Source organism: Paramacrobiotus metropolitanus, unplaced genomic scaffold (genome assembly GCF_019649055.1).
Source record: "Paramacrobiotus metropolitanus isolate TYO unplaced genomic scaffold, Prichtersi_v1.0 Parri_scaffold0000004, whole genome shotgun sequence".
Taxonomy (NCBI): Eukaryota; Metazoa; Tardigrada; class Eutardigrada; order Parachela; family Macrobiotidae; genus Paramacrobiotus; species Paramacrobiotus metropolitanus.
In genome coordinates, this window is record NW_026570224.1 from 1,112,003 (window position 1) to 1,122,924 (window position 10,922).

A 10,922-nucleotide genomic window follows, 5' to 3' on the forward strand; every position below is an offset into this window, starting at 1 on the left:
TAGAAATATATTTAGAAACAATTAGAAACATTCAAAAGAATTCAGCGTCTTCCAGAAATATTTAGAAATAGGTAAAAAGTTATTTTAAAATATTTAGAAGCATTTTAAAAATATTTAAGAATATTTAGGAGAATTTAGCAATATTCAAAAGTATGTAGAAAAGTTTTTAGAAATATTTATAGAATATCTTTAGAAATATTTTTAGTAACACTTAGAAATACATATGAAAATATCAGAAATCTTTGAGAATATTTTTAGAAATTTTTAGAGCAATTTAAATGAATTTAGCAATATTTGGAATTATTTTTACTAACATTTGTTAATTATATTTGGAAATATTCTTAGAAATGTTTAAAAATACTAATTTAATTCAAACGCTCGTTCAGAACTTTATCCTTGGACTTCGAAATCTTTATTAAAAAGTTTATTCAAAACTTATGTCTGGAACATCAAAATGATGTTGCACAATATCTACACATAGCACTATGTGGCTTTGGATGCAAAATATGAATGAAAATATGAGTTTATGAAGTGCACTGTAGTCATTGTTCAGCCTTTTAGGAGAAGGTACAGTTAACACTTCTTTTTCAGTCCAGAGGGTTAGCGCTGCCCCTTTCATGATTTGTTAAGAGTACTTAAACTGGCCCCGTACAAGTTGTTCAGTTAAACGTCACAACGTATGATGCGGTGCATTGTCCATATATATATAAACCAAAGCATAGCGTAGAATTTGTTGTAAAATTGTGTTTTGGCCACGACAATTGACCACAGCAAATGATACATTTTTTCGTTTAGTCTAACATTCATCTGTCTTTCAAAAGATCAAAATTTTTGAATTAACATCCGGTGACGGGACCCTGGTTAGAAACACTGAATTTGTTTTAAGATTAACAAATTATTTAAATTTATTTAACTTTTTTAGATATGTAGTATTTTTAAAAATATTTGAAAATATTTTTTAGTATTTAAAAACATTTCCAGAAATATTTAGAAATATATAAGGAACTACTGGAAATCTTTTGCAGAAAAGGTTGAAATATTTAGATAAATTTAGCAGTTTTTAAAAATATTGAACCATTTTAGAAACATCTTAGTAATATTTAGAAATTTATTTTAAAGAAATTCTAAAAATACTTTGAGTAATATTTTAAGATAATTGCATGCATAAGCTACATACAACTTCTGCAAAAGCAGCATAATAAAATCCTAGATTATCCTTTTCGTACATCAAAAGTCATTTACAAACCAACCCGGATACTTCGGTTGGACTCGCCACATTAAACTGTACCAGAAAAGTGCAAAATCCCGGTGGCGACCTCGGGGAACCCGAGACCTCGAACCCGGGGACTGGGTTAGACTTGCCACATTAAACTGTACCAGAAAAGTGCAAAATCCCGGTGGCGACCTCGTGGAACCCGAGACCTCGACCCCGGGTACTTCGGTTAGACTCGCCACATTAAACTGTACCAGAAAAGTGCAAAATCCCGGTGGCGACCTCGGGGACCCAGCGACCTCGACCCCGGGTACTTCGGTTAGACTCGCCACATTAAACTGTACCAGAAAAGTGCAAAATCCCGGTGGCGACCTCGGGGACCCAGCGACCTCGAACCCGGGTTCTTGGGTTCTTCGATGCCATTCGACTCAGCGTGTCGAGTTGTGCAGGTTAGCAGCAAAAAGTCAGCGGCGAACCCAGGAACCCGGGTTCGAGGTCTCCGTGTCACAGAAAACTCAAATCTCATCTATAATAACGCAAGCTCGCTTCGCTCGCTTGCTTGACTAGTACGTACTAATAATAAATTTTTATTTTTTATAACTGTTCAGCAAATCAAGTTCAGCTTTCTTTTGTTGGCTTTATTGTTCATCGTTGACGGTTCTTGACAAGTGAAACTTTGTACGACATTAGTTAAATTTATTTGTTGCGGTGTTCCCTGTTTGCGGAATCATGGAAAGCGCTTGGACTTTAGTCTTCGTTTGTTGAGCACCTCTATCGGAACCGTTGGTACTTAAATTAATTCCGCAATCCAAGCAAGCTCTGGCGGATCTGCCGAATTCAGTAAGTCTGTCATTTTCCTAATTTATGTGGTTCGAATAAGGACATTGCGGGCCGATAAAATTTAATGCGTAAAACCAGTGAAACATAGCTGCACTTTATAGAGAACTACCTACGTATGCGCAGCACGCTTTTATACTTAGAAGACTGCTTACGGTGCTTACCAAAGTTAATTTAGCACTATGTTATTGGTATTAAAGGTGAGAGCGTGGAAGGAGAACTATTTCACTACTACAGGAATCCGCGATGCCAAACAGGAGCTTAAGAGCTGGCACTAGTTCCAATGGGAAACCGAACATCGTCGCTGTCCCGCACTCCAACGGCATTGCCACTCCAGGTAAGAAATACACAATCTACAATGGTGCGCTCAGTAGCTAGTCAGGTAAAAATATTAAAATGCCTTTTTCGTTGTGGTGTATGTTATTGTATGCCAGAACTGCAGTTGTTGCTCCAGTTTGGCAGTTGCACGCTTTTGGGGGGTGTCAGATTGCGTAAACGTGTATTTTCGTTGTAGAGGACATTCACCGAGATCCCCTCAACTTCACGTACGTCGGCATCCACGATCCGTGGGCCAAAGCCAACGAGAGTGACAACTGCGTCGCCACGTCTTCCAAGAAACCCGACAGCAAAGCCCCTCGCGTCGGCCACACCATCTACGCGCTGCAGTTCAATCCGCAGCCACCGGCCGATCTGGTAGGCTCCTACAAATACCTCGTCGCCCTCGTCACCGCCGAGTTTGTCATTCTGGTGCGGGTGTCGGCCGACGGGAAGGCTTTCGAGCACGTGGAAGTCAGTATCGTTCCCAGTCGCGTCTCCGCGGCCGAGACGAAGAAGGACAAGAAGGACAAACCCTCCACCGACTGCAACGAGGATCTCTACACCGTCCACTGGATCAAGGATCCGCGCTCCTTCAGCACGTGGTCGGCGGTGGCGGTGGCGGGACGAAGCGGGGTGATTCGGGTTATTGACTACTGTGCGGCGCCAGCGCGCTCCGGAGCGCTGTACGGACATGCGGGGGCGGTGAACGAGTTGTGCTACTGTGAAGAACATCCGCGCTATCTGCTGTCGGCGTCCAAAGACCATACCATTCGGCTTTGGAGCATTGGCTATTTGACCTGTTTGGCTATCTTCAAAGGCGCTCAGGGACACACCGCGGAAATCATTACATTGGATATGCACATTAACGGGCGTTATTTTGTTTCTGGTACGCGGTTTTTATTCCGCTTTGTATTATACTTACAGAGTTACAGTCAGCACAGTAGTTGGAATTTTTCAAATATATCCGTTTAATTTTTATCCGTATTCTCGGGCATACATTTTTGGCTCTTGTTTCTTTAACATCCGTGTCTCTCTTTCAATCTTTTTCAGACTATATTTGCATTAGTGAATTTTTGCGTTTGAATTTCTTAAAATTTTCCAAAAAAAGAACGATTTTTCTGTATCCAACAATTTTTTGTTTTTCGTTTCAGGAGCGTACGATAATTCCATAAAAATATGGAACCTTTTTGGGCCGGATAATTCGACGTTGTTGGAGGTTATTCGGGTGCATGCTGTTAAAGCTGATATTCACCCAGCCCTAATCGACACGCCTGTATTCTCCGTAAAAGATGTTCATGACCGCCAGATTGACTGTGTTCGGTGGATTCATCAGAGTTCCAAAACCTACTTTCTTATGTCCAAAGCCAGTGATGAGCGCATTAAGATATGGACACCGAGTTTGTCCCATTCCAGTAAAACATCCGGCATTGGTTCGGATTGGCAGATCTGCTACACGTTGAACATTCCAAATAGTAAATTCTGGTTTGTGAAATTCGACTACCTTCGACACCCTTTCTACAGGCTGGCGATCGGTGACGATCTGGGTTGTATCAAGATATTTGATCTCTTTGCACTGGCGCACCAGCGAAAGGTAGGTGGTGCAGTGTAGGATGTAGTGTAGTTTAGCATTTTCCCCTTTTTCATCTTCTTCAAAGGGTTGCGGGAATAATATGATATTATTCTTGCAGCAGCATAAGCAGATCATCAAAACGAAAAAGAACAGACCTAGTTCCCCTAATAAAGCTGTGGTGCGATGTGTGGCATTCTCGAAAGACGGCCTGTTTCTGGCGGCGGGCACTGACGAGGGAATGATACACATGTTCGGTCTCAACGGCATCCCTGCAAGTAAATCCAACAACAGTGCACGGCACGGCGTTACTGAATCGGGATCCGAGGACGATATGGAAGACTACTAAATGGAATGGTGTAAAGTCTGATTTGATTTCTACTTTCATGCATTTACTGCTCAACGTTGCCGTTATACCTTGGTTCGGTATGTATTGTATTTATTTGTAATCCGTGCCCGGATTTATTAGTTTTTCGTCTGTTACTCTGTTATACAAGCGTTGTATAGATACGGTGTGTTATTCTTCATTGTACAAATGCGATAGTTTAGCTACTTAATTTAAGAACTCAATGCCTTGTCTTATTAAGACTTACAAAATTGACACCCTTCTTGGTTTATTCAAGCTACTGTTCTAGCAACCAAGCGCATCCCAGAAACGCAAAACTTTTGTGTAGTTTTTAGACCTTAATACCCATCCTTCAGGACCTTCTAGTGACAGGTACGTGCCTGTGTCGGGGGAATAGGAATACGATGGGTTAGCAGAATATCTGGAATGAAATACCGGTTGTGTTAATTATAACCCTATTGTCATTGCAAACGAGTTTTGAAAATTGGCAGAGCAGTTTTGGCAAAGCCTCAGGATTGCAGTACCCGAACTGTATGGCGTTGCGAACCAAGTTGCGCATTTGAAGCGATATTTCCGAATACGACTGCGACGAAGTGGCGATTAAGTCTGTGGCCAGTGCTTGACCAAATAGGAAGACTAAGTCCAGCGTATGGAACGCTCCTGTTAGAAAACAAAATATTAACACTTAGCGGATGCCTGATGGTAATGCTGCTAATTGCAGAATGAAGAGGCAATTTTTGCTAGATGTGTATAGGTATACCGAGTGCTCTCTCAGGAGCAGTTGGTAATGTTTTGCTTCCAAACTTGCTGTATGAAATGTTGTACAGGATGCTTCCGTTTGATGCCAGGTTGTATTTGGAATATAAGGTCACCTCCCTAACGGCTGGTATAGCGAAGAATAGATCCGTAGCTATCTGCATGATAGCGCTCATGAGTACGGAAAACGAATAAAACGAAACACTAGGTTCCTTATGACGATATGTTTTTGTTACAAAGAATCGTATAACGTTAATAATATGTGTATTATGTCACGATCCGTACTTCTCTCTGTTGATAAATAGTTGTTAGTCTCTCAAAATTTAATTGTTCTGCTGGATGAAGCGAAACCCAAACCTCGATAAGTTTTCTTCGAGTTTCTCCCGACGACTGGCTTTCTCCCAATCCATAAAAGTTGTAAATCGACTTCACAATTTCAGTTGGAGGAGATTTGCAGCGTAAGAGAGAATGAATGGAATCCGGATATCTGTGGAAAAAAATTACATTTTTTAAATAATGATTACTTAATATGCAAAACTACCGTTTCCTAAATGACGTAAGTTGCAAGTAATAATTCATCATTAGGATAGCTAATTCATGCATTTAATCATTATTCAGAAAATACGATTTGATTGTGTCTCTGCACAGTTGGACTGATACAGTGATACACCATGCATCACCTTAAGCTTTTGTCGACATACCTGACCTTTGGGAACCAATCGACCACGTTCAAAGCATTAGCGCTCTGCTGATTCCAAAACACTAAGGATTTGAAGACAGTTAAATGTTTCAAAACTAATCTGAAAAAACTTTGATGAAATGCTCGATTTTTCCAAAAAAGAATCCCGTACATTCAATGACAAAGCTCGATATACCTGTGCGTGGTGATGATTTTGAAAGCGCACACACCGCACAATCAGCACTTACGTTCGGGTTGAAGTAAGATACCGGCATCTCTAGCCAGGAATCCATTGGTGTAACCTCCAGGTAGCTGCCATGTCCTAGTGCTTAACACTTTAGCCGGTTCGTCTTTTATCAAAATCCCGTCAACAGCAGGAAGAAAGGGTATGAAATACTGCAAAGAAAATTATTTTTATTATTTGCCGAGAAATTATAAACATTTATGTACTCCGATGAAATTTTGTGAAAGAGTTCACATATATATCCTTTCCTAAAGTTAATTAGCAGCAGTAACTGCTGTTTAGATTATCACCTTTCCTAAACTGGTGAGGTTTGACGCGGCTTGCATTACGGTATTGGCATCAAACTGTAGCATGCACTGCAGGATCGCATCCGTTGAATCCACTGGACATGCCAAAATTTTCGCTAAATCAATGGCCGAGTTTAACGGAGTTTTCGCAAACGCCCAAGGCGCCAGCGCTGAGCCGCTCATTTGAAGAACTCCGTGGACCAAACTGGCTGTAAAATATTGTTTTAGGTAGTCATAATAAAGAAATAAATTGCACCTTTTTTGCTAGTCAATTAGGGCAACCCACCGCCATTATCCGGATCCAGCATCAGATAAGAAGCCAACGCAGCACCGCTGTTATGGCCTATAAGTGTGATAGAATTTGGATCACCTCCAAAATTGCTAATTTGCCCGGCCGTCCACGCCAGTGCCAGCTTGGCGTCATAAAGGCCCCAGTTGCCGGAAATGGCGTCATCGCCAGTGCTGAAGAAACCTGTTAGCTTAAAAATTATTTTTACATAAATTGCATATGTATTTATAAGCAGCATGAGAATTCATAATCACAAATACAGTGTGCAAAAATTGGGTAACTTCGTAAACACTTTGCAGTTGCACTACCAAAAAGACTTGAATTATCCATACGAGTTACTGTATTAATTTTCAGACTGACTGCTGGTAATACCAAGCCACCTGGTAAGCAGTCATAAATTACTGGCATAGCTGTGCCGCTTGTGCGAAAACTGCACCGTTCAAACGAACTTAATTTACCGAATGGTCCCAATCTGTAATTCGGAATGACGATCACAGACTGCAGGATGTTGGACAAATTTGCGCTGGGATACATATCTTTGCTACCACCTAAAAACAGTTTCGAGAGTCAGTTTTATCCACTCAGATTTAACTAGCGGTGGTTGTTAACCACATTATTTCACGAGCGCGAGCGCCAATACCACTGAGTAGTGGTACTGGGTTTGTGAAATTGGAAAGTGAGCCATGACGCTCTTCGTGGTGTCAGACAAATTTATGCTCTTGACGATCAGTTAATTGCAGCACATCGCGCTTCGCGCTCGGTGCAAGTAAAAACGTGTTTACAACAACCACGTCTGCATATTGCATAACATGGTTTAAGCACGAGCTAACTAAAGTAATCACAACGGTGCACCTACTAGGGCTGCTTACCGATTACCGTTAGCCGTGTCTAATGTCTACGAAGGTTCTGAGGTTCACAACAAATGAATGCGTGGGAAAGAAAACGACAATGATTTGGCACATTAAGTTCTAAGTAAATTCTTACTGGCTTTTCCCGGTATCCTTACTTTTGAATGCCCCTCCATGAAGGAAAACCATAACCGGAAATTTCTGGCATGCCCCTTTTTCGTCCGTCAAGGGACCGGGTGGAATGTAGACATCCAGGTATAAACAATCCTCGGATATTAGATTTGGTTTCACGCCCGGCTGAATGCACTGAAATCCGGTCAGCGGCACATCCGGTTGGCCATAGTAGGAAAAATTATAATTCGGGAGAGGCGCCTGATGACCGAATGCAGTTACAATTTTCGTCGTAAGTTTTCTCTCGAAAGGAAACTTTCGTACTTTAAATCTACTGGCTGTTCCATATTTCAGACCATAATAGGCGAACGACTTCAGATCGCCCTTCCAGATCCACGTTGTTGTTGCTGCTATGGTGGTGCCGGCAATTTCGACCGCACCGCTTTGTCCCGGGCAGAGATTTGGCGTGCGTGGTGTAACGGGTGCCTCGGTAGAGCTTTCAGTTGTGGTGGTGGTAGTGGTGGTGGTAGTAGTAGCCTCCGTGGTTGTTGTGGGAGTTGTGATAGGGATAGTGGTTGTTGTTGTGGTGGGAGTGGTGGTGCTGTTACGAAGAGCCGAGGATTTAATAATTTAAATGTAATATTTACATATTACACAGTATAGTTACACAGTACAACGAAAACCTGCCCATTTTATTTTAGAGCGCGTGCTGAATCAGCTGATCCCATTAATGTATGTAGAAGCCATCATGTACACTGTACAGTTTGCCAGCTTCTTCGAGATCGACGTTTTAGTTTTTCTCTATTCTAAACAAACGATTTCAGACGAAATAAAAATTTTTCGTTTTGTACTGTATTCGTTTTTACAAGTTATACAGTACTGATATAACTGTGTCACTGTGTGCACCGCAAATGTATGGGTTTTGGCGACGGGTATTAAAACGCGCGAAACTTATATTATGAGAAAAAGGGCCCGCTGCAACAAAATGTTTATAAAAGTGACACAAACCGCGTTTAATGTTCATTCTCGAAGCTGATTAACAATCCGTTTTAACAATACTAATATAAAAGTTGACCGCGCGGTTTATATACGTATGTTCTTAGGTATAACTATTTATACGAATAACCAAGAAGCTGATCATGAGCAATTTATTATAGAAGTAGGGCTACCAATTAATTAAAACTACCCGTGATTACGTATTAAATACCTTACAGCTTGCTCATCAGTAAAATAACTACAAATAGAGCTCTAGAAGGTATTAGGAAACTGACCAGCCTACCGTTAGACTTTTCACATCGAAAGTAAACAAATAATAATTATTTAAATACGTAATATAAGCATAGCTATCTAGCATAGAAAATGCAACACCATACGACCGCGACACCGCCATGATACGTATAAGTAGTTTAGTTCACCTTTCAGTTGTCGTAGTCGTTGTGGTCGTGGTAGTTGTTGTCGTGGTGGTCGCTTCCGTTGTAGTGGTGGTTGTCGGTGTGGTCGTCGGCTCTGGTGTTGTTGTTGGTGTTGTTGTGGCTGCCGTGGTTGTAATGCCGAATAGCCAGCCCAAATTGGAAACGATCTGCCCAATGCCTTCCACGTTGGCGGTTAGGTTAACGCGGGGAGAAGTAGAGGCGATATCAGAACTTTCAGTAGTCGTATCGCATTTTGCAAGTTCTGTACATGAATGCGATATCCACAACACTGTCAACAAACATTTATACATTCGCGGCATGGTTGGTTATTCGATAAATCGCAACGGAACCCGATTTTGTACACAAATTAGAATGAAACTGTTTCGTTTTCCCAAATTTAAAAATCAGGATAGGGTGCAGGGTTTGGTTACTGACTATACAATTTTACGGGAAGGGATTTGCCGATGGCGGCTCAATGCGTTTAAACTAGGTACGTGCTACCTGATCGAACCGCAACGAGAAAAAAACGCGAATTACTACTTTGTTTGCCCACGTGCTAATGAGATATTTTCCATAACGCTGCAATTATTGCGATGGCCGTGAATGACACACCGGTTTGAGGTACTAGTATCGTGACGATTATCGTGTGAGAAAAGTATTACGGCATTGTTCTTAATTGAATAATTGACAGTGCATTAGGAAACACGGTAAACATCTAACAATAAGCAAATAACCGAAACGTGCAACACAGACCGGTCATGGGTAAAAACCGGAATGCATTCGTGCTCGACACATTCTTACAATAGATTTCTATCGTTAGAAAAGTACTGCGTATAATTAAAGCAACAAAGCCAACTTCGAAGAATTTTATTAACTTATACAACGGCATTTTTTACGATTGACTGTGCAGTTATGGACTTCTGGTCTCTGACTGCAAATGCAGTAAAATGATTTTGGCGCCACATCCGAAGTGTGAGTCGTACGGTAACAGCGCGTACCAAACAACTTTCTTGCCTTGAGTACAGCACAACAAACAACAGCCACGCAAAAGCTTTAAATTCTTAATGAATGGCCACCGTGTAGAAATAGTTTGCCATGCCTGTTTGAAATAGTTTTTGTCGTTATATTCTGTAGCGTAGTTCAATACGTTATGTACACGTGCACTGCATTTTGCCTGAGGTTTAACAACTGATGCGTAAATGTCTGCACTCTGCAGTCTAACAGCAAGCACTGTGTTTTTGTGATGGTCAATCAAAAGTTGTAACGGCAGCGTACAAATATAAATTGCATATTGTGTAAAACGAAATTGTAATCGTCTTGGCAGTTGTAATCCGCAGTTTCGCTGCCAGTATGTGATAAATGAAGGGATAATTGCATTTGGAGAGGATATCATTTGCGACAGCAGGACCAAATCAACATCAGGATCATTTCTCAGCACTATTGGTTTGCATTTCGTGATCAGTTTAGGATGCAGCTGGACTGTGGCGGCCACTCCGTTCTCATTTCTGACCCACACTTCATAAATGGTGATAAGGTCACGACCGCTAACGTCTCCAGCTAGCATTATCAAAAGCACCAATACTGGAGCTTTCAGTGTGAAAAACATTAAGCATCCTGTTTGATATAACTGCAAAATTTTAAATTTTAGAAGCTAACCGAAAACTAATCGAAGTAATGTCTTGTAACATTTCTGTGTAAAACATGTATGGGAACATTCTAGCGTATTCTTGAAGGGGATGAGTCACTACTGCCGCCATTGACTAATGCACTGAATGAATAAATTCATAATTGTTAAGAGAAAGCATATCCATAACAGATGAGGCGGATGTTTTATGAACACTGCAAGCAAATACACCGACCGGCAATGGCCGATCTCATATTATGGTGCAAATGTACAAATAGTACCGCACACAGTAGCGCCGACACTCCGCTGTCGGGTTAGATAGGAAGGGGGTGGTTTCCTCGACCTTATGTTAGCCAGTTACAAACGATGAGCTATCCCTTTATCTGTTTTA

The 10,922-nt window shown here is 41.2% G+C and overlaps 2 protein-coding genes across 2 annotated transcripts; one reads left to right on the forward strand and one right to left on the reverse strand.

Annotated features, from left to right (window-relative positions):
• Positions 1-1,821: 1,821 nt before the first annotated feature.
• LOC129600700 (polycomb protein esc-like) lies at positions 1,822-4,536 on the forward strand. Its single transcript, XM_055499263.1, has 5 exons — positions 1,822-2,053; positions 2,251-2,387; positions 2,565-3,254; positions 3,520-3,959; positions 4,057-4,536. The coding sequence occupies exons 2-5, from the start codon at positions 2,297-2,299 to the stop codon at positions 4,282-4,284; spliced, it is 1,449 nt and encodes a 482-aa protein (XP_055355238.1). The 5' UTR covers positions 1,822-2,053; positions 2,251-2,296; the 3' UTR covers positions 4,285-4,536.
• On the reverse strand, positions 4,401-9,831 carry LOC129600690 (bile salt-activated lipase-like). Its single transcript, XM_055499252.1, has 12 exons — positions 8,911-9,831; positions 7,820-8,096; positions 7,543-7,756; positions 6,995-7,084; positions 6,534-6,719; positions 6,251-6,456; positions 5,965-6,112; positions 5,739-5,799; positions 5,395-5,524; positions 5,042-5,195; positions 4,806-4,941; positions 4,401-4,702 (listed from the first exon to the last, which is right to left on the reverse strand). The coding sequence occupies exons 1-12, from the start codon at positions 9,225-9,227 to the stop codon at positions 4,567-4,569; spliced, it is 2,055 nt and encodes a 684-aa protein (XP_055355227.1). The 5' UTR covers positions 9,228-9,831; the 3' UTR covers positions 4,401-4,566.
• Positions 9,832-10,922: the final 1,091 nt, after the last annotated feature.

What these genes read in the sequence shown, in the direction of transcription:
- LOC129600700 (XM_055499263.1), top strand. Translation starts at nt 2,297, where the DNA reads ATGCCAAACAGGAGCTTAAGAGCTGGCACTAGTTCCAATGGGAAACCG. An exon ending in CGGGCGTTATTTTGTTTCTG is followed by an intron (nt 3,255 to 3,519) that starts GTACGCGGTTTT and finishes TTTTCGTTTCAG; the next exon opens with GAGCGTACGATAATTCCATA. An exon ending in CACTGGCGCACCAGCGAAAG is followed by an intron (nt 3,960 to 4,056) that starts GTAGGTGGTGCA and finishes TTATTCTTGCAG; the next exon opens with CAGCATAAGCAGATCATCAA.
- LOC129600690 (XM_055499252.1), bottom strand. Translation starts at nt 9,227, where the DNA reads ATGCCGCGAATGTATAAATGTTTGTTGACAGTGTTGTGGATATCGCAT. An exon ending in TTACAGATTGGGACCATTCG is followed by an intron (nt 6,720 to 6,994) that starts GTAAATTAAGTT and finishes TTAAGCTAACAG; the next exon opens with GTTTCTTCAGCACTGGCGAT. An exon ending in GCTGGATCCGGATAATGGCG is followed by an intron (nt 6,457 to 6,533) that starts GTGGGTTGCCCT and finishes AATATTTTACAG; the next exon opens with CCAGTTTGGTCCACGGAGTT.